Source organism: Pholis gunnellus (genome assembly GCF_910591455.1).
Source record: "Pholis gunnellus genome assembly, chromosome: 7".
In the NCBI taxonomy this organism is placed as follows: domain Eukaryota; kingdom Metazoa; phylum Chordata; class Actinopteri; order Perciformes; family Pholidae; genus Pholis; species Pholis gunnellus.
In genome coordinates, this window is record NC_136533.1 from 24,400,282 (window position 1) to 24,428,076 (window position 27,795).

At 42.4% G+C, this 27,795-nt stretch overlaps 1 protein-coding gene across 5 annotated transcripts; it reads left to right on the forward strand.

The window, feature by feature from the left end:
- The first annotated feature begins 2,947 nt into the window (after positions 1-2,947).
- ppp6r3 (protein phosphatase 6, regulatory subunit 3) lies at positions 2,948-27,795 on the forward strand. Of its 5 annotated transcripts, none has more exons than XM_079162689.1 (25): positions 2,948-3,119; positions 6,226-6,394; positions 6,521-6,752; positions 8,361-8,547; positions 8,774-8,911; positions 9,506-9,571; positions 10,897-11,009; positions 11,267-11,380; positions 12,274-12,400; positions 12,648-12,800; positions 14,031-14,180; positions 14,556-14,620; positions 15,662-15,777; positions 16,026-16,111; positions 16,421-16,507; positions 16,887-16,984; positions 19,592-19,646; positions 20,002-20,132; positions 21,169-21,284; positions 21,622-21,835; positions 21,940-22,037; positions 22,171-22,366; positions 24,855-24,962; positions 25,459-25,533; positions 25,664-27,795. In XM_079162689.1, exons 3-25 carry the CDS (start codon positions 6,526-6,528, stop codon positions 25,713-25,715), a joined length of 2,772 nt encoding a protein of 923 aa, XP_079018815.1. In that variant the 5' UTR covers positions 2,948-3,119; positions 6,226-6,394; positions 6,521-6,525; the 3' UTR covers positions 25,716-27,795. The 5 variants fall into 5 exon arrangements, with proteins under 5 accessions (XP_079018815.1, XP_079018816.1, XP_079018817.1 ...); XM_079162690.1 differs by having other exon boundaries at positions 25,462-25,533; XM_079162691.1 differs by having other exon boundaries at positions 16,905-16,984.

The window sequence follows — 27,795 nt, forward strand, 5'->3', positions numbered from 1 at the left end:
TATGGGCCCCTGTGGCTCAGAGGTGGAGCGGGTCGTCCCCCAGTCAGAAGATCGGTGGTGAATGTGAATTAGTTCAGTCCTGATGGCAGGTGCATGGTAGCAGCTGCCATCAGTGTGTGAATGTCTGTGAATGGTGTGAGACAATTGTACGTCCATTTAGCTCGTAGCCAAACGTTAGCTTTTTAATTCTGACCACTTGTAAGAAGTGGTTCATCACTTTTTATTTACATTCATTCATTTCACACTTTTGTCCATAGCGACAGAAAAACATGTATTACAAAAGTTACATAATGCTTACTGTAATTTCACCTTCTTTTTCTTGTCCAAATCATAAAGCTCCACTCTAAATGTTTCTGTCCACACTGCTCCCAAACCGCTAAATAGCACGAGATCTGTGTCTCATTCAACTCTGACCTGTATGTAACTGTTTAACTCTGTCTTACTTTTACACTGCACACCACATACTAGCCTATTGTTACAATCATTGTACTGGGCATTCTATTAACTGGTTTACTGTTGAGCATGGGCATTTGTTTCCAGTTATTTATGCATTATTAATAGATTTATCAGCAACAGATTAATCAATGATAAACATACAACATATTGGCATATTGTTGAAGAAACTGCATTTGATTTTACTGGCAGCTACTTAACCCTGTGCAGTGCAATGATAATAAATAACGCATCTACAGGCGTGACCAAAAGTTTGGAGAATGACACAAGCATTGGTTGTCACAAAATTTGCCACTTCAGTGTTTTTAGATATTTTTGTCCGATGTTACTATGGTATACTGAAGTATAATTACAAACTTATTTTCATAAGTGTCAAAGGCTTTTATTGACAATTACATTAAGTTTATGCAAAGAGTCAATATTTGCAGAGTTTACCCTTCTTTTTCAAGACCTCTGCAATTTGCCCTGGCATGCTCATCAATTAACTTCTGGACCACATCCTGACTGATGGCGGCCCTTTCTTGCATAATCAATGCTTGGAGTTTGTGGGTTTTTGTTTGTCCACCCGCCTCTTGAGGATTGACCACAAGTTCTCCATGGGATTAAGGTCTGGGGAGCATGGACCAAAAATGTTGATGTTTTGTTCTCCGAGCCACTTAGATATCACTTTTGCCTTATGGCAAGGTGCTCCATCATGCTGGAAAAGGCATTGTTCGTCACCAAACTGTTCTTGGATGGTTGGGAGAAGTTGCTCTCGGAGGATGTTGTGGTACCTTTCTTTATTCATGGCTGTGTTCTGAGGCTAAATTGAGAGTGAGCCCACTCCCTTGGCTGAGAAGCAGCCCCAGACATGAATGGTCTCAGGGTGCTTTGCTGTTGGCACGACACAGGACTGATGCTAGCGCTCACCTTTTCTTCTCGAGACAAGCTTTTTTCCGGATGCCCCAAACAATCGGAAAGGAGATTCATCAGAGAAAATGACTTGACCCCAGTCCTCAGCAGTCCAGTCCCTGTACCTTCTGCCCAATATCAGTCTGTCCCTGATGTTGTTCCTGGAGAGAAGTGGCTTCTTTGTGCCCTTCTTGACACCAGGCCATCCTCCAAAAGCCTCACTGTGCGTGCAGATGCACTCACATCTGCCTGCTGCCATTACTGAGCTCTGCACTGGTGGTGCCCCGATCCCGCAGCTCAATCAGCTTTAGGAGACGGTCCTGGCTCTTGCTGGACTTGTTGGGCGTCCTGAAGCCTTCTTCACAACAATTGAACCTCTCTCCTTGAAGTTCTCGATGATCTGATAAATGGTTGATTCAGGTGCAATCTTACTAGCAGCAATATCCTTAACATTCTGGAGTATATGCAAATTGCCATCATAAAAACTGAGGCAGCAGACTTTGTGAAAATGTATATTTGTGTTATTCTCAAAACCTTTGGCCAGTAGTGTACTCTAAAGGAATCTAAACATGGAGTCAGGTGATTGTGCTGACTGGTAAGATAGTTGATTTAGTTCGCACTGTTCAGTCACTACATCTGGTAATAATAATAATAATAATAATAAATAACCAAGTTAATTTAAATGTTACGGAGAACTTTTTGTATTGGTTTCTACCATACTCTGCTTTCAATGCTTTATAAATATAACAACATTACAGTTATCATAGGTAGTAAAAATACAAACATTTGTGCCTGCTATAATTAACAATAATACCTATCGCCATAACAATGATAATGATAACAACAATACATCTGATTCATATAAAGCTTTTCCATTTTTTTATTTGTATTATTATGTGCAACTATTGCAGACTCTAAGGGTAGTGTGCTATTTCACGTATCAGGTTGAATTGTCATTTTGAGATAAGAAGCACTGATCCACGTGTTTACTTGGTTACCAGTAACACAGTCTGTGGTTACACTCCGCCCATATGGAGTTGCTTTCGAAGTGAGGCCAAAGGTGAGAAACATCTCAAGAGATATGTAACCTTTAGTCAATTGGGCGTTTTTTGGGGAGACAAGGGCGTGCACCTAATGTGAGAGTATGTTCGATTCTTAATGCCAGGCAAATGTGCGAGCGGAGTTAATTATAATGTTATACATTAACCCAATTTGACCCAGATGTGATTGTATAACTCAAGGGAAAACTGTTTGTTTTTCTTTACTTCTCACTATGACCACGCGCGTTTTACTAAACATCTACAGTTGATAAAACAGTATAAACTCCGCTTTTCCGGGCAGCAAAATATCTATAATTCGATTAAATGACACAGTGAAGTGGCACGCGCTGTAGCCAATAAAAGATCAGGGCCTGTTGTGAGCGATGGGATCTCAACCAATAGTGTTGCAGTGACCGTTTGAGTGACACACGCTGTAGCCAATAAAACCACAGTGCCTGGTGTGAGCGATGGGATCTCAACCAATAGTGTTGCAGTGACTGTTTGAGTGACACACGATGTAGCTGTAGTGGGGGAAGGGGCCGCTGAAATTGACGGAACCGCCATCTTGAAAAGTGCCCTCCGATGGTCTACCTTTTCGCGCCTGTCAGAATCAGTTTTAAACGCGTTATTTTCCTCCGGAATTTCGTGTTTTCTCAGTGTTCGTTTTGTTAAGGCCTGGGGCTGATGGCAAGATAAGCTACATGCTGGAGACTCGCCGTTTACCGTTGTCTATCGGTAGGTACACTTGCCAGCCCATACACTTGGTTGGTGCTGAAGAGACGATTAGCCAGCAGTCGGTAGAGAGCCGGCTAACGTTAGCTGGTTAGCAAGAAGCATACTTGGCCATCTTAACACTATGCTGTCAGTCGCTCTTGCTGTACCTCTAGCTAGGACCGGGTAACGTTAGACGTTAACGTTTCATATCAATATTGGTAGCTACCGTGGAGCCATAGCGGTATTTAGTTGGCCAAGTTGTCATTCATTTAGCGTTAGTGTCATAGCTCAATGGTACCGGTCAGGTCGACGTAACGTTGGTCCTTAACGGTAGTTTGGTCCTGATTTTAGGTGGCCAGGTTAGCTAACCAGAGCTAACGATGGCTAGTGACGTTAGCCTGTTTGCCTGAGCCGGTGCGTTTCTGTTGCGTTAGCAGTAGCTGTTTTGGGCCCTGGTACGTAAATGTACTGACGTTACTGCAAACGTAGTATTTCGACAGCAAAACGTAAATAACGTAAGTCATTGGTACCGTTTATATGAGCCAGGCTTGAATAATCAGATCTTTCCTTGCGTTTTAGACCATGTTTAGCCAGAATTGGAGTTGGGTGTTTTTCTGACGTTGTTCGGTATAACTAGCGCTACGTTAACTGTTGTTTTTTTCAGGTACGCCGACTTTGCGTGCGATTGTTAACTGCCCTACTAATGTCATAATGTGCGGTTACCAATGTCTCAAACTGTTTCGGAACACGATGCTAAACAATACTGAACCCTACAAGTCCATGTTTATAAGCTATTGCAGCTCTGTTGATATAAGTAAGGAAAATGCTGTTTAATAATCTGGGCATGCGCACAGTACGTAGATTGAAAACTTGTCAAACGTGTCTAAAATGTCAGTAGCTAGTTGGTGCCTAGATCGGTTTTGTTTGGGTCTCGTGACTGTGGTATCCTATAAGACACCGTGTTACAGCTGTTATCTAGACGTTCCGCAGGGTTGCCAAGAGGATTGTATTGCTTTTGGTTTATTCTCACTGTCATTTGGTTGTATTCAGACGCTAATATTTCAGTCCTTGATTGAGAATCTTGAGACTTTTATGGATATATTACTTTTGCCAGGGGTGGGCTTCTGTTTCTAAGGTATTTCACATAGAAAGAGAAACAAAACAACACACGTAATTGGTCTGATCAGGACTAACAACATTGTAGTCTTATATCATTAGTTTACAGTTCACAGTGGCTAGCATCTGTTGGGTTTATTGAACAGTATTTGCTGTTTTCTCATTATTCTTCAATATAAGTAGGAATGTGGTTTATGCACCAGTGCACACTTCCCCTTCTTTATGTCTATGTGTACACAGCTAATCACTGTGTTCACATACAAGAAAACAAGTTAACGGGGGAAATCTGTCTAGATCAGAATCCCTGAGAAGAGGTTTACATGCATGGTAATAACCTTTTTATAAAACATGTTTGGCTGCAGCTGGCCAGTAATCTCATTTTGCTCTTCCCGCCACCCAATTTTAAAACAAAAACTGGGGTATTTGGTATAGCAGGCTGTTTGTTTGATTTGTGAATGTGTCTGAATTTTACAAATGCATTTCAGCTGTAAACGGGAGACCTTTGTATCTCAGTTTCAGTTGTAGCCAGATAGCTCTGAATAATGATCTCTCTTTTTACCGCAATATTACAACCTTACCCGGTCTCATTAACATTTACTCCATTAAAACATCCCCAAAGAAACCCAGTTAAGTGTATATACATGGCCAAGTAATCGGGTGGTTGCTCTTGGAGAAATCTATTGGCGTTGACTGGAATTCGTTTAATCCCTCACTCTAATTAAGGAATCTGTGCTTAGTGTTAAGTATTGTCTGACCAGGCTTATCTGGGACTTGACTTGCTGCGTGAGGCCGGAAAATATTGTCATATTGCTATTTTTGACAGCAACTTTCCTTTTATTGGTTTCCTGTAATATGTATTGGTTGGCATAATGTATTGTATAAATAACATTTCATATCATACCCATGAGGAGAGATGAAAGGATGCAGGCAACTTCATTCTTTAATAATATTGCAGGAAACACAAAAGGTTTTTCTGTTTACCTTTTACATGAATAAAGACATATCCACCATAAATTGGTGCATAAAACATTATCAGAATGCAGGAAATTAAGTGTTTGCTGCCAAAAATTTCCCGAGGTAGGACCCTAAGACCACCCACTTAAAATGTGTTTCCTTTGACCCAGGTCCTTAGCTGGCTGCTATTGTCACCCAGCTGGACATTGAATGCACTCATGGAAAATTTCGGATAACATTATAATTTACCTCTAGTTATTTTTACTAAATACACTTTGAACGCCTCAGTGTTTCCCTCAGGATTTACTGAGACCATAGTTGGTGGACCACGGACACTTTTATGAATCCGAAACCCAAATGGCTTCTAGAGGCTGTGCCATCGGTGTGAATGTGTTTAGATCATGATGGGCAGGTGGCAACTTTCTTTGATAATTTATTTTACTAAAATTGGCAAGCAATGGATTCTATACATCCAACATTTTGGTAAGTGTCCACAAGTGTTACCACTGTAGAAAGAAATGGAGGCTCTCCATGTTATGTATATTTATATTGAGCTATTCACATTTTTACAACCTCTACTTGCAGCCTCTCCTGTCCTCTCTGTAATGCTGCGTTCAGCAGCCTGCTGTGCCGTTGAAGATTCACTGAGTTGTTGTCATGTGACTGTTGGTCTCAGCCGAGTCAATCATGGCTTCCTAATTATGCTGAGTGCAGAATTAAATTTATTTTTTTACAGGATCTGTGAATGTTGTGTGAATGTTAGTTAGTCCTGATGGGCAGGTGGCACCTTGCATGGTAGCCCCTCCATCAGTGTGTAAATGATGACATGTAATGTTGAAGTGCTTTGAGTGGTCAGAAGAATAGAGAAGAGATGTACAAGTCAATTTAACTTAATTTAAATAGCCATTAATTAATTGTTGTGTGTTGTAACAGTACTGGGCATTGTTTAACAGTTATTTTTAACTGCTAGTACGGGTGCATGTGAATGATTTGTAATACTATCCAAAAGCAGTGAAATATTCCTCTAACTTGTCCCCGTCTTTTTCTTGCCTCACAGGTGTGTGCTGTTAATCTGCTGTATGTGTGGTTTGTCAGTCTGTCCATCACCGCTGTCTGCCTCCCTGTCTGTCCATCCGGCTAGCCTGGAATGGGCCACAACTCCCAAAGACTAGAACACACCTCTTTTTAACCTGAGCTCCACTGTTTGGACTCTAACATACTCACAGGTAGGCAGAAGAAAGAGCTGTCGGACAACTTTCAGCAATTATTATATTCTGATAACCTCTGATGGAAGGTTGTTTTGATTTTAATGACCTTGATGTTTGCACACTTTTTTTTGCTTTTTTTTATAGCCAACATGTTTTGGAAATTTGACCTCCACACCACATCCCACATTGACACGCTGTTAGAGAAGGAGGATGTGACTCTGACAGAGGTGATGGATGAGGACGACGTCCTGCAGGAGTGCAAGGCCCAGAACCACAAACTGGTTGACTTCCTGCTGAGACCACAGTGCATGGAGGACCTGGTCACCTACATCACACAGGAACCCAGTACTGATGTTGAGGAGAAGGTTAAATACAAGTAAGATCAAAGGATAAAGGAGGGGGGGGGGGGGGTCATCAAAATGAAGGACCTGTTTTGTTTCCTTTCAAGAGAGATTTACAACTTGACACCTACGTAGACACCTGTTTAAGTCTTTGTACTGTATTTCAGCCATATATTTTGCCATTGAAACGGGAGCACAGCACATCTTGCAATTGTGTGAATCTTGGTCATTTGGCTTTTTTTAAACGAATAGTTCCAGAAACTAAGTAGCCACAGGAACTAAACAAGGAACTACAATGCCTTAGTTTATGTGGCCCTTTTTGGACATTTCAGTTTGTGCTTCCATCACATCTGTGAACCACAAAGCATTTCACGGAGCTCCCAGTTGTGTTGACAAACAGGAGAAACTGCTTTTTGAGAACCATGAAAGTTGCGCAAATTACACTAATATGAGATTAAAACACATAATTGTTTGAAGCAATTTTAACACAAAAGGAAGCAATAACACAAGTAACTGTTTTTGTTTATTTACTGTAATGCAACTTACTTTTTGTATGGATCTGAAAGAGACAGGCAGAGGTGGTAAAGGAGATTTCTATACTCCAGAACACCATGGGCTGAGAGTTTTACGGTATTTAACATAACCACGATGAACACACGGCTAGTTTAATCTCTCGTTTACTTGCTTTGTTGACTTCCGGCCCTGCCTACTCTCTTTATCTTCTTGTTAAGCTCGTACTAAACTGTGTGTAACTTTGTTTCAGCGTCAATTAATATGAGAAGAACTGTCCATCCTATGCCTTTTAATGTTGATGCTAGTAGCACCCAGTGGGTGAGAGTGATGCTCAGAACTAGGGATGTCACAAGAACCGATACTTTGGTACCAAGTCAATGCCGAAGTTCTAGAAACATGACGTTGCTCGTTTATCTACAGTATTGTAGGATCAGTGCTTGAGACTTACTCCGTCCTGTTGTCCTGGGTGACGATAGATGTTTGCCGGATATTGCTAGATTGTGAACAACAAATCTTGAAATCAACAAGAGGACAGTTGGGTCACGTTAACAGCCAGTAGGCAGCAAAGTCCTGCTTAGCTAAATATCAGAGCTAACGACTAAAGTACAGATGTTGCATTGAGTTACATTATGATCCATTCAAGATGTCAAAATGCTAATCAAACGTTATCATGATGTGCTCAAATGTAGTCTTTTAAAATAGTTTTGGCAAGAGACTTAAGTGGACCATCGGGGATTAATAATACATTTGCACAAAAAAGCATGCAAAGAAAGAAGTGTATGTTGAAGTACATGGGATTAATTGTTTTCTTCTGGTCAGTACCACCAGTTGGAGAGGACTAACTAAACTGTGAATATAACTTTTTGGCTTCAGTTTGTTTAGTCAAACTTTTGGTAGCCTTCAAGAACAAGGTAGTTTACAACTGGGCATCCAAAATGATCAGATCCATCAAAGTATCTTGACTTGAAATGTAATATAATGTAATGTTGGCATCTACCAGCAGTTTGTTACAGTATTTGAAATCTCTTGCCTCTGTCATGAAGAATCTACGTAGATGCTGGTGGCTAGTGTAAACATTGCACCACAGTATTGTAACCGTTGTGTTGTAAAAATCTTTTGTTCTCTTCCAGGTATCCCAACATATCATGTGAGCTGCTTACATCCGATGTGGGCCAGATCAACGACAGACTGGGAGAAGATGAGAACCTGCTGATAAAACTGTATGGCTTTCTGCAGAATGAGCCGCCTCTCAACCCGCTCCTGGCCAGCTTCTTCTCCAAGGTCCTATCCATTCTTATCGGACGCAAGCCCGAACAGGTAAGTTGACGACAAGAAGTTGTTGTATCTGATAACGGGATCCAAGTTGTCAGCTAGTGTGATTTTTCAAGAATCGATACCAAAACGCAATATTGATCGGTAACCAGGTCACATGCTATGAAGTCTTTTCTGTCCTAGCAGGATATTTGAGACCTGTAGGGAACAATGCAGTTCATCCTTTGTACTGATTTTAAGGTGTGTACGGTTTGTCTGCATGTGTTTCTAGATAGTGGAGTTTCTGCGAAAGCGGGATGACTTTGTAGACTTGATGATCAAACACATCGGGACATCCGCCATCATGGACCTGCTGCTCAGAATGCTCACCTGCATCGAACCACAACAGCTACGACAGGACGTTCTCAACGTGGGTAGCAACACAACACTTTCTCATTACATCCCATATCTGTTCACGTCTCCCAGTTTGAATTGGATCATCACAACCCACACGAACACGCCAGCAAACTCCATTCTGCTCATTGTGATCTAGCAGAGTTCAGTAAACATTTATTGAAGACGACAGAGAGTGCATGCTGCTGTTTGTACCGGACGCATCAACATGAAGCATTTATACTTGAGGACAGGTCCAACAGTGTTGACATGTCTTCCGTCTTTGCTTCTGATTTTCAAACTGCAAAAGTTGCAGCTATTCAGAAAATGTTGAAGGCGTTTGTCTCAAGTTTACAAAATGCATTTGTTTGGTAATTCATTATTATGTTCTTGTTCAGCGCTTGCTTAAGATACATTAGTAGGATTAATTGGCAACATGGATTTGGGCAGCAAATACATTTTTTAGGAAGGTGTTTTTCTAAAGCTGCTTTTTGTTAATGTTATTTAATACACACCGTTTTCTCACTTGCTACATGAAGGGGATAATTGATTGATAAACATGTCACTTCACATTGGAGGTGTTTTTCTCTTGGTTGTCCTCTAATGGTCTCTGCTCTCTGTCCTCTATCAGTGGCTGAATGAGGAGAAGGTGATCCAGAGACTGGTGGACATGGTGCAACCTTCTCAAGATGAAGATGTGAGTTTCACACACTTCACTCTCTCGCTCTCGCTCTCTCTCTCTCTCTGTGTGTGTGTGTGTCCACTTTTACATTTCAGGATCAGTTCACCCGCATTACAAAGAATCATAAAGCTATTAAACCTTGCAGATATAGTGTATTGTATTAGACATTTTGTATCTGCATCAAGATAAATACTAATGTGTGTTAGGGATGTCCCGCTACCAGAAATGTAGTTTCAATTTCTGATATTCACTTTGACACCACAGTCAAAGAATCCCATGGTCTTCAACATACACTCCTCTTTAAGACTCTTTGCATACTGTCTTTTTGCTAATTTATTCATAATCCCTGATGATACGCCTCAAATTTCTCGGCATGATTACATTTGAACACATCATCATAACGTTAGAATTGACCTCTGCCCAATACTCATTTTACCAAGTAGAGCTGGAATGCATCAAAATGTAACTTCTGTACGTTAGCTGATAGCTCTGTTATTTAGCTAAGCAGGACCATGCTGCCCACCGGCTGCTATCGGCTAACGTTAACTAGCTCCCCCCTACAGATTTCAACACTGATTTGTTGTTTACAGTGTAGCATTATCAGAAAAAGCACCGTTAGTCTTGATCCCCTGTACCTGCAGCACTGTAGAAAAACGAGCACCGTCACGTTTTCAAAATGTAGTATTGGTTCTTGTTTAGGGCTGGGTGTCGTTTATAAAATGTTTTATACCGATTCATTGAATTCTATATCACTAAACGTTTCTTTAAATATTTAAATCCACATGAACTGCTTTTCATATCGGCATTTATTAGATCCACAGCACTAATTTGAAAAGAGAATACGTCACTTTTAGTGCCAGCTGGTTGCTAATAACCACTGTAGCATTTAAAAGGCTACTTTTTAAACGGAGTCTGGCGAAGTGCTCACCCCACATAGAACACACTGGGGCTGTAGCATCACTTCCAGCAAACTTCATGGAGAATAATGAGGGAAAACTGTTTGTAACTGAATTTTCTCCGGTCCAGCTTAAGACACAAACGCACAGAATCCGTCCATGTTTAAACGTTTCTGATGTTGCTTGTGGGTGAAGGTATGTTGTCTTTTCTCTACAATAATGCAATTACCATAAAGCACAAACATTTGGCACCGTTTTTCGATACCGAGAAGGATCATCATAATTTGGTTGGTGCTGGATGGCACTGTTTAGTTTATTTAATTTGGTTCAGGAATATTAGGACTTTAGTTGGATGAATGAATCTCTTAAGTCTCAAGGGAGTCAGACTCAAAACACAGATTTATGTTTTATTGTCTTTTATTTTATCCAACTTTCTTGACTCAGAGACACTCCAATGCCTCCCAGTCACTGTGTGAGATCATCAGACTGAGCAGAGACCAGATGTTCCAGGTCCAGGGCTCCTCCGATCCAGACCCACTTCTGTCCACACTTGAAAAGTATGCATGCATTTTATACAAGACCTCTTTATTCACTTTATTAAATATTAGGTTCTACTTACTGTAGTGGTTTTCATGTAGATCAGTTATTTAGCCCATGTATCCTCACCAGTGTTTTTGTGTAATGTGATAGTACATTTATTCTAACAATGGCTATTGTCATTTTTGCCTAGTAGGCTATTAAAAACCGACTCTGCACTACAAACCTGACAAGTGACTTTGAAGGCTGCTTTCATCTTCATGTCTGTCCTCCGCAGGCAGGAGACGGTGGAGCAGTTGCTGTCTAATATCTTCGACAAGGAGAAGAAGGAATCTGCAATCGTCAGTGTTATCCAGATCCTCCTCACATTGTTTGAGACGAGGAGACCAGCGTACGTCCTGTGGCCTCTACCCCTCTTGATGTCTTGTTTTGAAATGATGTGTGTGTATATATGTGTATGTGTGTGTGTGTGTGTGTGTGTATATATATATATACACACACACACACACACACACACACACACACACACACACACACACACACACACACACACACACACACACACACACACACACACACACACACACACACACACACACACACACACACACACACACACACACACACACACACACACACACACACATATGTATGTATGAGAGTAGATGATATTTGTGGAAAAATGTGAAATAAGAAAAACCATTAAGTAAGAATGACTGTCATGTTTTTTGTACGCGCATTAGTTATAAAGTCACAGATTTTATTGTAACTTTTCAAAGGATCCTTTTGGTTTGATGCAGTATTACACTGTATACAATATTGTATTTGCATAGTTTAATTGTGACAGATAACTACTCCCAAAAGCAATGAGTTCTGGGAACACGGCAACAATGCTTGTCTGACAGAAACGTGAGCAGTCACATGATCAAACGGGTTGTAAACAACCAGATTATTCAAACCGCTTTGCTTGGAGGTAACGCTCAAAGTAATGTGTTCATACATCACCAAGAAATAGTTAACAATCACTTCACATTAAAAACTCTTAAAGTTCACGTGTTTTAGATCAAATCTACTATTCGTGTCGGCCTACATCCGTTATTACCGTAAATGTTCCCCTACTTTCATGGCGGTTTAGGAAAACTCGGTGTAGACGTACGCTTCAATATCAGGTTCCTAACTGTTTTCCCTGTCTGTAACTTTAGGCACAGTCCCAGAGACTTGGCACTACCGCGCTGTGCTCCATCTGTGAGCTAGTTCACCAGGTTCTGACTTTCTACATTGTAGGTTTGAGGGTCATATGGATTGCCCCCCTGGGATGTCCCACCCTTCATTCTCAGTCAACCACAGCATCCTGGAGGCTGTGAGACCCCGACTCAAAGACTTTCACCAGCTGCTACTGGAACCCCCAAAGGTAAAAAGCAGTTTTAAAACAAACTAAATGTCTTATTGACTGAAGTTGCAGTCTGCATGGGACTGTGTAATCCTTTATTAAGCCGTTATCAGCTGTTTTCAGTTTAGGTTGAATGAGTATGTTGTTAGAAAGCAGCTGAAGAGGAGTATGTGACAGTATACCACATACTATAAGTATTCAGTCATCAGTAGAGGCGTATCCCAGTCTGTTGTGGATTTATTGTGCAGAGTTTATTCTCCACCAACAGGCCAATGTGATGAAGACAACGTGGGGGGTGCTGGACCCTCCTGTGGGCAACACCAGGCTCAATGTGGTCCGACTGGTGGCCAGTCTGTTGCAGAGCAACACGCACAGCATCAACACAGAACTCATTAACCTCAACACACTGGGAGTCATACTAGTGAGTAATATCCGTTTGACTTTTTACTTATTTTTTCCTTTTCTTACTGCCCTGTTACAAACTTACTGAAGTAAAATCTGATCTTAAGTAACTGGCTGACGGGTCACAACCGTGACAAAGCTGGCAAGTTAGAAGAGGAAAGTATACGTTTTTTTTTTACTTTTTGCCCCAAATAAAACATACAAAACTTACCCTTTTGAGTGCAGCTACAACGTTTCGACATGTCTTCATCAGGTATACTTGGCATGAGAAAACAGTCCATAGTACACTTTATCTAGTTCAACACAGCTATGGGTCACAGTATGAGCCCTGTAAGTTTGTTTTTGTCTTTTTTGTGATCTCTGCACCTTAAGGCAATAGATCAACAATTGTCGCCAAGTCCACATATCTCATAGAACAGTGTGTGCCCTCCTTATAAAGCCACACCTATGCACAAAATACCCAGATTTGTTGTGCTCCAAGCTAAAAACGTAAACCTTTTATAGCTCATCACTTTCACGTTTCATATATTATGCTTGTTCAGGTTGTAGTCACAGGTAAATAAAATATTTTCTAAAATGCAAACACACTAACTTTCCCTGTCTCGAGACTATTTCCTCCCATAGTAGAACATGAAGAAACATGAACCATTAGTTAGGCTGCCTGTGTTTCTGCCTTCTCAGCCAACTAAAAGTGATTTGTTACTTGTTAGTTGGGGTTAACCTAATGAGATTCGATGGGAGATTTGAAAGGATTAAAATGCGTTAAACTGATTTGATGATTCAGTTATCTGCAGTTCACAAATGACGCTGGTAATCTTGGCCGTCATTTCTACGATCATCTCTGTTATGATGTTCAATTCACTGCCTTCATTACTGAGATCTGGTGATGCACAACTGTGAGAAACTGCTTTACAACAGCGTGATGTAGAGCTGTAGATGGGATCTGATGTGAACAGTGTCAATAATGCAACTACATCCAGTGATGACACGCGCCATTTACCTGCTGCTGTTACTGTAGTTTTGCCTCCGTGAGGTGCCTTCAATCACCTTTAATTGCTTTTGGTTTACATTGGGAAGTGGTTTAGATAAGGATTGGTTAACAAGGCTGTTTGTCACTGCGGCCACATATCAGGAACAACTGAAGGGAAGATCATACAAAGACTTTTTGTTTAGTAATCTGTTAAAGCAAAGATCACTATCCGAATATCCAAACCGTTTCTTAATGTCTCGATTTTGTTTTGCTCCACAGGATATGTATTTCAAATACATCTGGAACAACTTCCTCCACATTCAAGTGGAGATCTGCACAGCCATGATTCTGGCTATGCCCCCCGCCCCCACTGACATCCAGCCAGACACAGAGCAGGACAACGCCAGGGAGAGCATCCTCATCAAACATGTACGATGAGAATAATGAGACAAAGATCTTTCAGCCAATAAAGCTGATTCTGATCTGTCAGTCGCTCCTTAAATCTCTCACTGTGTGATGTAATTGTTGAGGTTCTGCACAAGCTTTTACCTCTAGGTCTGTAGCAAACTAAAGCTGTCTTTATATAGGTAACAATGCACAGTCAGTGTAAACACAATAATGCATTTAATGTAAAATTGGACAAAAGCAGTGGTAATGACGGTAGCCTTATGTGACACATTTCCCAGCGATTACCCAGTACTCTGGGTAATCGCTGCGTGCGTGCGTGCGTGTGTGTGCGTGCGCGCACTACATGATGGGCACGCTGAAGTGGTTGTTTAATGTCCTCATATTTTCTTTCACCAGCTGTTTCAAAAGTGCCAGTTCATTCAGAGAATCATAGAGGCCTGGAGCTCCAACGAGAAGGAACAGTGAGTATTATAAACTGCTGCAAATGTCTTTGTCAAGGTGTAACTATGCGTCATGAAGTTATTTGCTGTAGTAGAGTTACAGCTGAACCCCAATATGTGGGGCATTATGCAGTGCTCTGCTCGCGCTGCGTAAAGCTTTCTTGATGCTTGCAACCGTAGCGAGAGCCTCCGCAGAAGGCATTTTACTCTCTGTGCTGTTTGTTGCATTATTATCTAAAATGCCAGACGGCGTACAAACTAAATGAACTATAGGAAGCAAAAAGAAAACTAATGAAACCGTAAACCAACCTCCACAATGCCGAGGAGGACTTGTACTTATCTGTAAACTCGTATCTCATGTTCATGGACTACTTGTATTCTAAAGAAACGAAGGTTGAATATCCGGTAAACAATTTGACTTTCCTCAAAATATTTCCTCAAGAGTAGATTTTTGAGACCACTGGTTTCTAAAGCATCTAAAAACAAATTGACCTCTTTTCATATAATCCCTAGACGTGTAAGTAGTGCTTTTATCAGTGAACTATTTGTGACAGTCAAGTTCTGAAAGTTCAGAGTTGCATGACCAAGGGCTGCGACCATTTGTGGACCCTTTGTTTACGACACGCAGGCTGCGGCTACGTCATTTTCCTAACCCTCGCACCGGCTTCACTACGGTGAGTATGAACTAGGCTTAATGCGCCGAGACGGCAAACGCCGCCATTTAGGTAGTGATTGCCCACAAACGTGACTTTAAGGTGTGTCTGCACACACAAAGGGATGAGGAGAGTAGGTGGTAAAGCGTGTGTGCGCTATCCACACAAAGCGTAAAAACGGCCCCTGTGCACTCGTCATGAAAACAGTTCTGGTGTGTGAGAGGTTAAAGCTCTTAAAGCATGTTGAGCCCAAAGTAGAAAAGAGTCAACAACCATAAGTCCGCTGCTCCTTTAGTATCACTGCTTGTCATGGTTCACAATCGTTTGACCACTGAACCCAAGCGTCAGTCTCCTGAGTAATGACTCGTAATGGGACGTCCTCATGATTGTGTTGATGCGTTTGTTTTAGGGCAGAAGGTGGTCGCCGACGAGGCTATATGGGTCACCTGACCAGAATAGCCAACTCCATAGTTCATAACTGTGACAAAGGCCCGAATGGACCACAGATACAACAGCTCATCTCTGGTAAGGACTCGCTTCTGTCTGAGGGCTCATAGCTCTCTGTCCTCATCTGTCCTGCAAATTAGCTTCATCTTTGACGTCCAGTGTGAGACGATTGACTGTGAAGTAGTGTTGGTATTGGTAACTCTATCCTGATGTATATTTGTGTTTATACATCACATAACTAGCGGTATCTGAAATGGACATGAGAGCATCATTCTTGAAGTTCTGTCCAGTCTATGAAGATGAGTTTGTGTGTTTGTGTGACACAGAGCTCCCAGCAGAGGACAGGGACAAATGGGAGGCCTTCATCTCTGGGCAGCTGTCTGACACAAACAAGAGAAACACTGTTGACCTGGTGAGTAACCACATGGACATCAGCACTGACGTCAAGCTTTAATATGTATTTTGCTATACATGTTGGGTGTACTGGGCTGTTATTTCAACAGTGTGCCATCTTTTGTTTCTGTAGTCCAGCACATTCATTTGAAATGAAACGGTGACTCTAAAGTACAGATCCTTCTCTTCCACTGCACATTTTCAGAAAGCGTTATATTAGGAGAGCACAAGCAAATATCAAAAGGGATATCTGTTAGCACACAGTGTTGTGCCTGTTCAGTGTGGAGTAGAATGCACACAGTCAAGAGAGCTTCATCTCTTTCTGTAGGTCAATACACACCACATCCATTCTTCCAGTGATGATGAGGTGGACTTCAAAGACAGTGGCTTTCACCAGGACTCCTCTCTACAACAAGTAAGACCTAAACACACACACACACACACACACACACACAGCAGGCCCAGCTGATATACAAATATTCATTAGTCTTTCTGAATCTCTTGAACATGTTTTGAATTAATTAACTTAACTACTAATGTTATTTAGGAGACTTTACAGTTACTTTAAATCAAATAGAATTGTCTGATATTTGTCTTAAACTAATGTAAAAGCATTTTGGCATTTGACTGTAAATGCATGTTTTTGCTTTTCTTTTAGCTATTAACCGGTCTAGCCTCCATGTTACACATTTTGTTCTACGTAAATGTATTTGCTGTTTTCTGTACTGCAAGTAATGACCAGCTTTGTGTAGAGCCAAGACTATATCATTATCGTTGGTCCTGGGTTTTGCCAGGCCTTTTCTGATTATCAGATGCAACAAATGACGTCCAATTTTATTGAGCAGTTCGGCTTCAATGACGAAGAGTTTGCTGATCAGGACGATGTTGTGGAGTGAGTACTCATCCTGCATGTCTGAATACTGCTGTGTAACACTGAAGGGGCACCTACGACATGACCAAGCTGGAGGGGTGGGCTCGTGTCTTCATTCAACAATAGCATATTCATTTGAGAATCACTTGGGATAGAAACATTTTTTTGAAGTGCTTCATTCTCTGCCCCATTGTTATGACATGTCATAAAACAAGAATATTGTTTGATTCCTATTTCAAGTTTTCTTGTTGACATTAAAATCTCAATGTTGCGCAGCATCATTTAGATGGATCTGAAGTGATGATTCGATTTACATTTTTCCAGTTTGCTACAGAAAAAGAGCAATGACCAGGATGCTCAGGCATTAAAACGAATGCCATTACCTCAAAGGCGATTTCCTTTTTGATACGGCTGCCATAGTAAATAGAAAACATGGCTTAAAGAGAAGAATCCATAATATCCAGCTTTGGTGTGGTCGTGTGCTGTCCCTTTCTTTCTTCCGTAGGGCGAGCTGGCTTGGGTATAATCTTGTGCAATGCTTGGGGGCTGTTGGAGATGGCTGTTAGTTGATCAATCATTTCAAATGTCCGCTTCACTTTAAACCGTTTGTGGTTTGAAGTGGTGCCTTTCTCTCTTTACGTAGATGTTGGGTTTAGCAATATCAGACAAAATGAGACGAGCAGTACACCAATACAAACGTTCCTCCAGGCCTGACATTAATTCTCTTATCTTTTTAATTGTCTTACAAAAGTTTTTCACTCGCACACATTAAATCTCCAATAGATTAAGATGTATACATCTCTAAAGATGCAACGTCTGGAGGATCTGTCCTACTAAAAGACATTGACTCAATAGTAACCGTCAATAACACAAGGTTGAAATGGTGCGATTGAACACACAGCAACATTTCTGTCAGTTCTACGTGATGCTGTTTCATGTAAAGGTGAGGTTAAGGGTAACTATGAGAGGTTGAAGAACTGTTGTATTGGTGTGCCTGATGATGCTCCCACTCTAGTTACGGTCTGTCTGCTGGTCTTCCATCTGTGCAGTCGAGATGTCTGGAACGTATCTGACTTGGCCTTTAACGTTGACAAGGAGAGGATGTGATATATCTCTATCTCTATCTCCAACGCCTGAACTAATGTTCACTGCACATCAGATGCACCCCTGCTGTGCTTTAAAGAACACATTGCGTACAGGTCAGATCCTTTCCAGTTATCATGAATGCACAAGTCCGAAGGTAAAATGTTATTAAATGAAGAGTAAAGTGGTATACAACTGTAGTAGAAATGTGCCATTTGGGTAATAGTAATAGGGTGGTTGGATGGAGTCTTTAGGCTGGTATGAGATGATGGCACTGGAGGTAGTTGGTCTATGTGTGGATAGGACCTCAGGTCTAACTTGGTCTTTAGTACTTGTGTTTATTGGCTTATCACAGTCTCATACACGTTCCCCCACTGGAAAGTGGAAGCTTTTCTAGCTGTTTGTAATCTCTGAACTTCTGACAGAGCTTATTAAAAGCAAACATTTGGATTGAAATGAAAACGAGCATTGTTACCAGAGTCGGATGAGATGTTCCCTATGAGTTCACTTAAAGACTTCCAGCTCTCACACAGGCCCTGGGTGGTATTGGCCTGACTCAGCACAAACGGAAGCATGGGGAAACTGCCCGTGTAGCTCAGTCAATGTGAAGCAGAAAGAAGTAGTTCCAACAAGTAACTGCTCTTTAAACCATAATGTCCTGTGAGACTTTGCATCTTCACACAGTGTAAATGTACAGACTGATCACAGTTGGTTATAAAATGCCAGCGCCCTGTGGAGCGTCTCTCCTGCACGGCTGCTGACAGCAGAGTCCTTCACTCTGGAGGGCAGTAGAGGAGGTTGTACCAGTATCTGTCGACTTCTTTCTAATTATGAACGTTAAGGAAAATAAAAGATTTCATGTCATGTTCATCCGGCCTGCTCCCTGAGTAGAACCATTAGTGGAGGAGCTGCTGAAACAAGCTTCATCCTGATAGTCAGCACATCAGACTGCACACAAAACACAGCCTCTCAAAACACTACTAATGACCAGGATGAACATTCATTTCTGACTGTGTGAAAGGTTCCATGGCTTGCTAATCACAATAAGTCACTATGTACTCAAGTATCAGATGCACACCAGCAGATGAACTGATAATGAAAATCATTTGTATCTGTGTACAGCTTTAGTGTGTGTTTGTATGAGCTGTGTTTCCACTCTTTAAAGAACCCTGCTTCCAGTCTTTGTGCTAAGCTAGGCTAATCCTTGAGCTCTCATCTGACTTTGTGTAAAATGGCAAATTCCCCCAAATATTTGATCACCTATTTAAAATGTTACATGTTGTGCTACATAATCATGTTTTTGGGAGACTTTGCCATCCATTAAGCGATGTTGGGTGTCTCTTTCTCTCCCAGGGCCCATGTTTGAGTCTTTTCTTTGTCCAGTTTATAACACGTTACTGTCTGTGTGACCATGAGGCTGGCATGGCGTGAGCTCCAGTTAGTGCTCCCTTCAGTATTGAACATGGCGTGTTGGAGCTGTCTGCCTGTGTCTCTATATCTGTGGATGCCTAACTTAACTAAACTCTGTTCTCTTTAACATTGCAGTATTCCCTTTGATAGAATATCAGACATCAATTTTTCTCTGAATACAAATGAAAGTGTAAGTACTTTGATTATTAATCTTGAATTCATACATAGTCAATGAGAGTAAAATGATCATAGAACAAATGAAAATGTGGTGTTCTGTCAATATGGCATGTTTTAGTATTTACTGAAATCACTGTTCACAAAGTGAGATGACGACGTTGTTCTAGCCTGCTTTTGATCAAATACAATGCCTTGTTTTTAATGTGCATACATAGATATTGTGGTGCTGTGCTAGGATACTGGAGGTGTACATGTTAATGTCTGCTTCTCGTCTTGAGAGGATTCAGCCCTCGTTTGTATGTGGACGTGCTGTAGATGTAAAAAGAGTCTGAAGTGTCTAACTGTGTGTCCCCTGTGTGTTTCCACAGGCAAATATAGCGTTGTTTGAGGCGCGCTGTAAGGAGAAAATCCAGCAGTTTGAAGACGCCGGTTCAGACGAGGAGGATATCTGGGATGAGAAGGATGTCACCTTTGCACCAGAGGCACAGAGACGCCCCAGGTCAGTTAAACACAGACGTTTGTCTTTCTATATACTGTGTGGACCCTCATTCAGCCTTGGACTTGATTTTAACCACAAAGTCAAAACCAAGTCTCAACAGTCCTTTGAAGTAGTGTGGACCTGCCAAAATGTTGTCGCGATTCAGAAATGGCCTTACTTCTCAATTAAAGGAAATGTATTTGTACAGCCCAACATCACAGATTTGACTCATCGGGCTTTACAATCTGTACAGCACACGACATCCTCTGTCCTTTAAGGCTGAGAGGTTTCTTCTTTTGTTCCTAACACTCAGAATGGTCCTCTTTAATGTCTTACTGAATATACTTCAAAGATGATTTTAAAACCTTGATGTCATCATCCGTCTACTTTAAAAAATGTAAACCGTCTGTAATGAATCCTGTGTGTTTGCACAAAGTATAAGAATCATCAAGTTAGTACACTTGAGCACACGGTGTGTATTTCTGGGGTTCAGAAATGTGTATGGAGCATATAGTTTAATATTCTAGTGGAAGAACTAGACGACTAACACTTTTCATCAATGATTGGTTTATCTGTCATCGTTTTATCAGTTATGGATTTTGTCTATAAAATACCCAAAAGTTTGAACGGTTATCATGACATTTGTGAAATCTTACTCGACAAGTGACCCAAACATTTCTAAGTTAAAGTTACGACAAGGAATTTGTAAATGTTTATGAAACGGTCTTAATGTAAAAGTGACATAAGTAAACGAGACCTTCGGCAAGAAGATTGTCTGTTTTGATATAGAAGTAGTTTCTCTACATGTGGGGGAACACAGGGGCGGCCCAAATCATCCCAAATGTAAGTTCCATGGAGAAGATTTAACTTGAGTAGTTAATACTTGAGAATATGTTAATGTTGGATAGTTAGCAGAAAGTCAGCCCATGAAAGTCAGCCCATGAATCAATTATTAACTGCCAGCGCTGTATACTTTGTAGCAGCGGTGCAAGAAGTAGTAATGAGAAGCAGTCCGATGTGGATTAGAAGTAACTGGTGATGTGCGTGTCTATCGCAGGAGTTCAGGCAGCACGGACAGCGAGGAAAGCACCGACTCGGAGGAGGAGGACGGGAAGAGAGATCCGTTTGAAGCTTCCAACCCCAGCACCGACGACCGGATGGAAGTCGACACAGGTTGGTGTACCCAAGACTACTACATATCAACCCGAAGGACATAACTGTAACGGGTGAACCCAAGTAAGAACAACTTTTGCCTGGACAGGGTTTAGGATTCAAATAAGATTCAGTCCAGTTCAGATTATTCACAATGAATTGAATTGGGGCCGTGGGTTCAGGGCTTATGTAAGAACTGTGATTAGGTTTATCTTCAGTTTAGGTGTTTGCACACGGTGCTGATGGTTTATGAAACAACTGTTTTCTGACCATGCATGTAGGGGCGGCGGTGCGTTCAACACCGTACTTTTTCCCACTGATTTCATGTTGTGTTTTTCTAATCATTCTTATCTTTTAGGGCCCGTGTGGACGGCCAACTTTGATGACATTCCCATGGACACGGGTACGTCCACAGCGCCGGCCTCCAGCCCCAACAACCCTGCTGCCCCCACTGCTTTGCCCTCCTCCCCCTCTTCTACAGAAGACGTCCCAGAGGCATCGTGGAGCGCCACCACTCCTCCTGCCAACTCTGAAACGGGCTGGGCTGATTTCTCCAACTTCACCCCCGTCAGGTAGGACGTCCCCTCAGACTCCGGGTCAGTTTGTGAGTGTGTGCCTGCAGTGCTGCAGCTCATCGTCTTTGAGTGTTTTATGAATAGAAGTCGCTCTCTTTCAGCCCCAAAGACCCTCTGAGGTGCAACTCTCCTGTTGCTATGGAAACCAGCATAGAGACGATGGACCCTCTGGGGGTCAATGCCCCCATGCAGCCTGAAGGTGAGACGTGTGCACAGCCAGAGGACACTCTCACACTCTTGCATATCTGAATAACCCAAAGTCACATTAGTAGGAGAGATGATCCCTCATGTCTTTTAGGTGTTAAGATCTGAACCTATTGTCACCCCCCCAGATTGTGATGGCTGGCTGGGTACCAGTGTGGCTTCTCCCTCCTCCACCTCAGCGAAGGCTTGTGGGAGACCTAAAGCGGAGGAGGAAACGGCTTCCTGTGAGCAGCGCAGCATCACAGAGACGGTCATCAACGGCTCCATGAAGGAGACGGTCAGCCTCACTGTCGACGCCAAGACTGAGACCGCCGTCTTCAAGAGGTTCGCCAAACGTATATACACAACATGGCTCTCTGTGCTAAACGTTAAGTTATCGTCCTGGATCACTGCAATTCACTCTAAAATATGGTGTATCCCAGACTGGCTACTCCAGATGTGTCTCATTAGTCTTCCACATCTGTTTTCATGAGTGCCCTTGCACCATCACTGGGTCACAGTTCCTGTAGAGGTGGTGTTGTATTTAACACTCTGATCCGAGACGGGCCCCAGGCCATTCAAACGCATGTCTTTGGAGTGTTTACTAAAATAGTTTACCTGAGTTTGAGTCGTCGGCCCACCAAAGCTGTGCCTTTAGTTTGATCTCGTAGTGGTAGCAGTGTGACTTTACACTAGAAGCATTTGTTCTCGGCACATTGAGAGGCCCAGTTTTCACCAAAGTCCCGCCAGCTTGCTTTGTTCTTCCTCATTCGAATTGACTTCCCGTCGCTTTGTTCTTCCTCCCATCCGTGCACTCAAAACACCAAAATGCCAACACAGACTAGCAAAACCAGGTTTGAGGTCGGGATGAGACTAAACTGCCAGAGCTCTGCTTAGACTAGTTCAGCTGTCTTACATTTTGGTAATATGTGGTGGTTATAGCTCCCGTAACAGAATGGCACATAAAGATGACATAAGCAAGCCTTTGTGGTGATCAAGTGTTCCTCACTGATTATGTATTTAGGCTTTAAAGTTATATTGTGAGTATGACCTCTACATGATTGAAAAGTCTAAATGTCCCACTGGAAGGTTTGGTTTGAACCACTTTTATTATAAATATCAGGAACATTTCACCCTCGGCTGTAAAAGTGAAAAGCATCTCATGCTGTGAAATAGAACGGGTGCCTGAAGAGGAAGAGTGTCTATTTGTCACTAAAGTGAGACTTAAAGGTCGGCCTAACTAAAGTGAGCCTTGGCTGCAGTTGTTGCTAGCATCGGGGCTAACGCCCTCCACTTTAGCCAGCAGGGGGCCGGCTTGTTGGAGGATTTCTTCAGCGTAGCTGCGTTACTGCTAACCTCATACTTCCTGTTGCACACACTACCTGACTACAGCCCCCCCTCTCCACTAATGACTCCACTCCTAGTGTGTCAGTGCTCCCTTAGTGGAGTCCTCAGGTTTCCTCCTCTGTCCTCTGTCCCCTGTCCCGTGTTGATGCTGCATTATACTGTCTGTCTGTCTGAGTAACAACTGTGTGATGACCTGAGTGACACTTACAGCCTGAGCTTCCTCCTCTCTCTTGCTGTGCGTTGTGGGTGTGGTCTTCTTCAGAGTTTTGAAATCTTATCGGTATGTACAGCCAATCAGAGATCAGCCTGCAGCCGTGATGTAGTCTTGTTGTCACGTCAACCACCAACTTTTCTTTCCCAATTTTGATCTTTGGTTTCAGCTCCTTGTTTGTTTTTTATTTCATTATCTCCATTCTGCATGTGTTCTTACCAAAGGTGTTGTCCAAGTGAGTTTCTTAGTTTATGGCTTTATTCTTAACGACCGGATTAAACACCGACTCATAGTTTGAATGATTGTGTGAAAGTGTCTCCACGACTCCACACGTAGTGTTAGTGGTTTCTCACTTATTGTCTCATTTTAAGATTCAAATGGCCAAGTTTAATGTAAACCTGCTCAACAAATTGTAACATGCGAACCGTCCAACACTGGCCGTGGTGTCTAGAGAGCAGCCGACCCTGACTGACGGGACCTTCCTGCATTTAAGACTGAACACACACAGTTCATTGACCGTCTAATGGGACGGTCATAGCGACATAGTGGTTAATAGGAATAATGACGGCCATTTTGACATTTATGATAATGATCCACTCATTACTTTTAATTGCAAAAATTGAACGAAAATGCTATTCCATCAAATACAACTTCTATATAAATACAACAAGAGAACCACTTATAAAAACACATGTAACTTATGAAAGGGTTACTTCAGTTCATGAAGAGTTTACTGTTAGAAATCTTTAATGTAACTTCATTTACTATTTGTTGATAAGACTACTTTCAACCAAGTATTAAGATACTGGTGTAACTGATAGTGTGCTCTAAGCGGAGGGTTTAATAGTTCTTACCTCATTGTGTACCGTCTCAAAGCGGAGCTTCTATCTGGAGGTTTGTGGGCGTTTTGCTTTGATTGAGGCCTCATCAAGATTATTGGTGGTTCTCTGAGACAAAGCAAGACTGACGGCTGGCAATTTGGGTCTAATCAGTGTCCAAATCGTTTGGTAGGCCTGCCTACTGTTTGGCTCTGTAACTACAAAACAGCATCCTATCCAAACAGTTGACTTTCTCCATTTGCTGTACATTTTGATGCTTCTCCTACATGCTGCTCCATTTCAACTCCCTCCATCCTTTGTTTTTACTGTGTCCGTCCAGCATGCGTCACTGTGCACATCTCACTGTGTTCTGTGTTTCTGTGGGGAACGCGGTGGTGCGGGTCACCTCCTTTGGTATTGATGTATATGTGTGTGTGTTTGTGTGTGTGTGATGCAGCGATGAAGAGAAGAGTGCCTCTTCAGAGAAATGCTCAGTAGTGGAGTGTGTGGATTCGGAGAGAACGGGCGTCAACAGCTCAGCTGCAGCCTGCTGTCCCAAAACAGGGTCAGACGCCACACACACACACACACACACACTCACTCACACACGCTCTCTCTTACTGAAAAAACGCTTTTGCTCAGACGGCGGTATTCAGCACGGCTCATTCAGAAATATTCACTTCCATGATCTCTTAAAGCCTGTTTCAGATGTCTGTCTACAGAAATCAGGAGGCAAATGAATAGTGAGGTGCAACGATTCATGAGTAAAATAAATTCACTTTATTGAGCTTTTGTACTTTTTAATGCATCATGTAAATGCAGATTTAGATAATTCAGCATTTACATTTTTCAATTTATGAATTGTGTAAAAGTCGGAGCTCCATACAGCTTTGTCCTCTCGTATACATATCACACGTTTTATTGATTTAATGTCTCATTCAGATGAGGAATAGCAACTCGTGCATCTCGTCTTTCTACAGAATTGTAATCGTCTCCCTCTTATATTGTTTCATCAGTGACACAAGCGACCGTCTTAACCTTTTCCTCTCTCCACCTGTAAGCAGTGAGAAGTGTCGGCCCGGCGTCGAGCTTCCCAACGGTCCTCTGGAGGAAGTGTCGCCCGCCGAGGAGGCCAAGTAAGTGTGACTCTGTCTGTGTCCAGAAAACCTCCAGATCTACTACTGCACACCTCGCAGAGAAACGTTTCTATACTTTACTGTCCTGTCACTCAAAAATGGACGTGTCCTTTTCCCCGTCATGTCCCAGACTGGACCAGAGTGCCGTGTCCTCAGAGCCAGCTGTAAACGGGCCGGCGTGAGGCCTCCCAGTGCCAGCTGACGTCCAGCCTGTTGTGCCACGCAGGGCCCTCCTGCTGGCCAGCCAGCGGAGGCCAATGCTCAGAGCTGTACCAATCACACGCCCCCACCAGGACCAGCAATACTCCTATTGGCTCATCACTGACTGACAGACGGACAAGACAGGTGTACAGACACAAGACGAACTGAAAAGCAAAATGAGAGACGTACTCGGATGGATACAGAATACCTTTTCTGCATTTGTTTATATGCTATTGTTCTTATGAGGTGATGTGCGACTGATATCTTGCCACTCAAAATTAAATAGTAATGTTGCTATAGTTAAAGAAATGATTGTATGAATAAAATATTTTATAAAAAGAAAAATGTATACAGAAACATAAGATGAATTACCACAGAACAGCTGTTGTGACTGTCCTCCAGCACACTGAACACAACAGCTGCTATATTTCAAATTCTCCCCATCGGTCAATGAAAGCATTTTACAAAACACACTGAACCTTTTGTTTTCGCTGCCGGTATTATTATTTGTAAATGTTTCTCTCTTGTATTCTTCTGCATCGAGTAACATTTGACACGCTTTTTATTTTTTTTGGGGTATAATTTTTTTATTTATTATGGAAGTAAGATGATGGTGGTTTTGTTACTGAAGAGCTGTAACCCCCCCCCCCACCCCACTCACTCCCTCCTTCTATTAAGGCTGCGTTCATGCTGACTGGGTTCCTAATGCTAAGCTAGAAGGCTAACCACAGCCTGAACTGGGAGCTGTAAGTCCCAACTAGACTTCTTCAGACACACAGTCCTGTTCAGGTCTTTCCTGCTTGCTCGGTGCTCGGGGCGCTCCCGTCACATCAAGATGAGCAGAACTGTGGTCTGAGGTCGCGACAGCGTTTTAGAGCGCGTGGCTGTTAAAGACGAAGCTCGCTGTGACTCACTGCTACCTGAAGAAGTTAGTTCCGGCCTCACTGTGTTCAGACTGCCCGCTGTGAAAGAAACACTAAAGCGTTCTCTTCAAGTGGCTCAATGAGTGCTGGGACCACGGACGTCCATCCGGTCCGTGCACACATTCCTGTTACATGCTGATGGTTGAGACCTAGAGCGACGTAACCATGAGCCCCAGCAGACCCCAGTCTGTGACAGGTAACCCTGGGGGTGGTTAGGGTGCTATTGTCAGGCTGAACCCTCGCGCCACCGCTTTTTGTCCACTTAGTCCGCCTTCACGAGGCGCTGAACTTTGAAACGATGGGCCAGCTAGTCTACTGATAGATGTAATCCAGTGAAGCAGCATTACTGCTGAACGTCCGTCCTCGTCTGGTTCCTGATAGGCCAGTTACTGACGCATGTACCTGCAGCTGGGAGTTAAATGGTGTCTTTGTTGCAGCCTTTCCGTCTCCATCCTTTCATGGACTCTCTGCCAAATGTGACAGCTTTTTTATTTTTCATCTTGGCAACAAATGACTCCCTGGTTGGGGAAAGTGTTTTCTGTACCAGCATTGGAAGGGAAGAAGCTCTCTACACATGGATTGTTCAACCCGATTATTCATTAAATTTCATCTTAATTTCTGAAGCTAAGTGGTCTTTGCAGATGGTTTCTTGGGCTTGTCTGTCGTGACTTCGGCTGTTTGACCTGTTGCACCATCGCACCAGAGGGCTCCATGTTGTTCTTCAGCTCTCATCACACAACGCTGCACAGAGCTACAGTTATGACCTGTGACTCACTGGGATGTTGATGAATGTGAAACCGTGCATTCGATGGTAATGATCAGTCCTGTCTGAAAACAGCATAAACTTTAACTGTGATGAGCTTTGGGGAGTTGGGGATAGTTGAAGAGCACTGATTTCTGCGCCGCTTCAACTTCCTTCAGTCGGACACCCTGGAGAGGTCTTTTCTGTCCCCAGTTTGATCAAAGGTAGAGCGGCGAGCACGCATTCATCTAGTAATCATTCAGAAACATGTCACAGAAAATCTATTTTCTTTACTCTTCATCAAGGCAACAGAAAACCTAATAGACGATCATCTCTAGTACCACTCAAATAAATATAACAAACTGGAGGATTTGAAAGTATAACTGCGATTACTCT

Bases quoted from the DNA above. Each gene is read 5' to 3' on its own strand.
- ppp6r3 (XM_079162689.1), top strand. From the start codon at position 6,526: ATGTTTTGGAAATTTGACCTCCACACCACATCCCACATTGACACGCTG. The intron at 11,381-12,273 runs GTACGTCCTGTG...TCTACATTGTAG, and splicing joins TTTGAGACGAGGAGACCAGC to GTTTGAGGGTCATATGGATT. The intron at 22,367-24,854 runs GTTCGCCAAACG...TGTGTGATGCAG, and splicing joins GAGACCGCCGTCTTCAAGAG to CGATGAAGAGAAGAGTGCCT.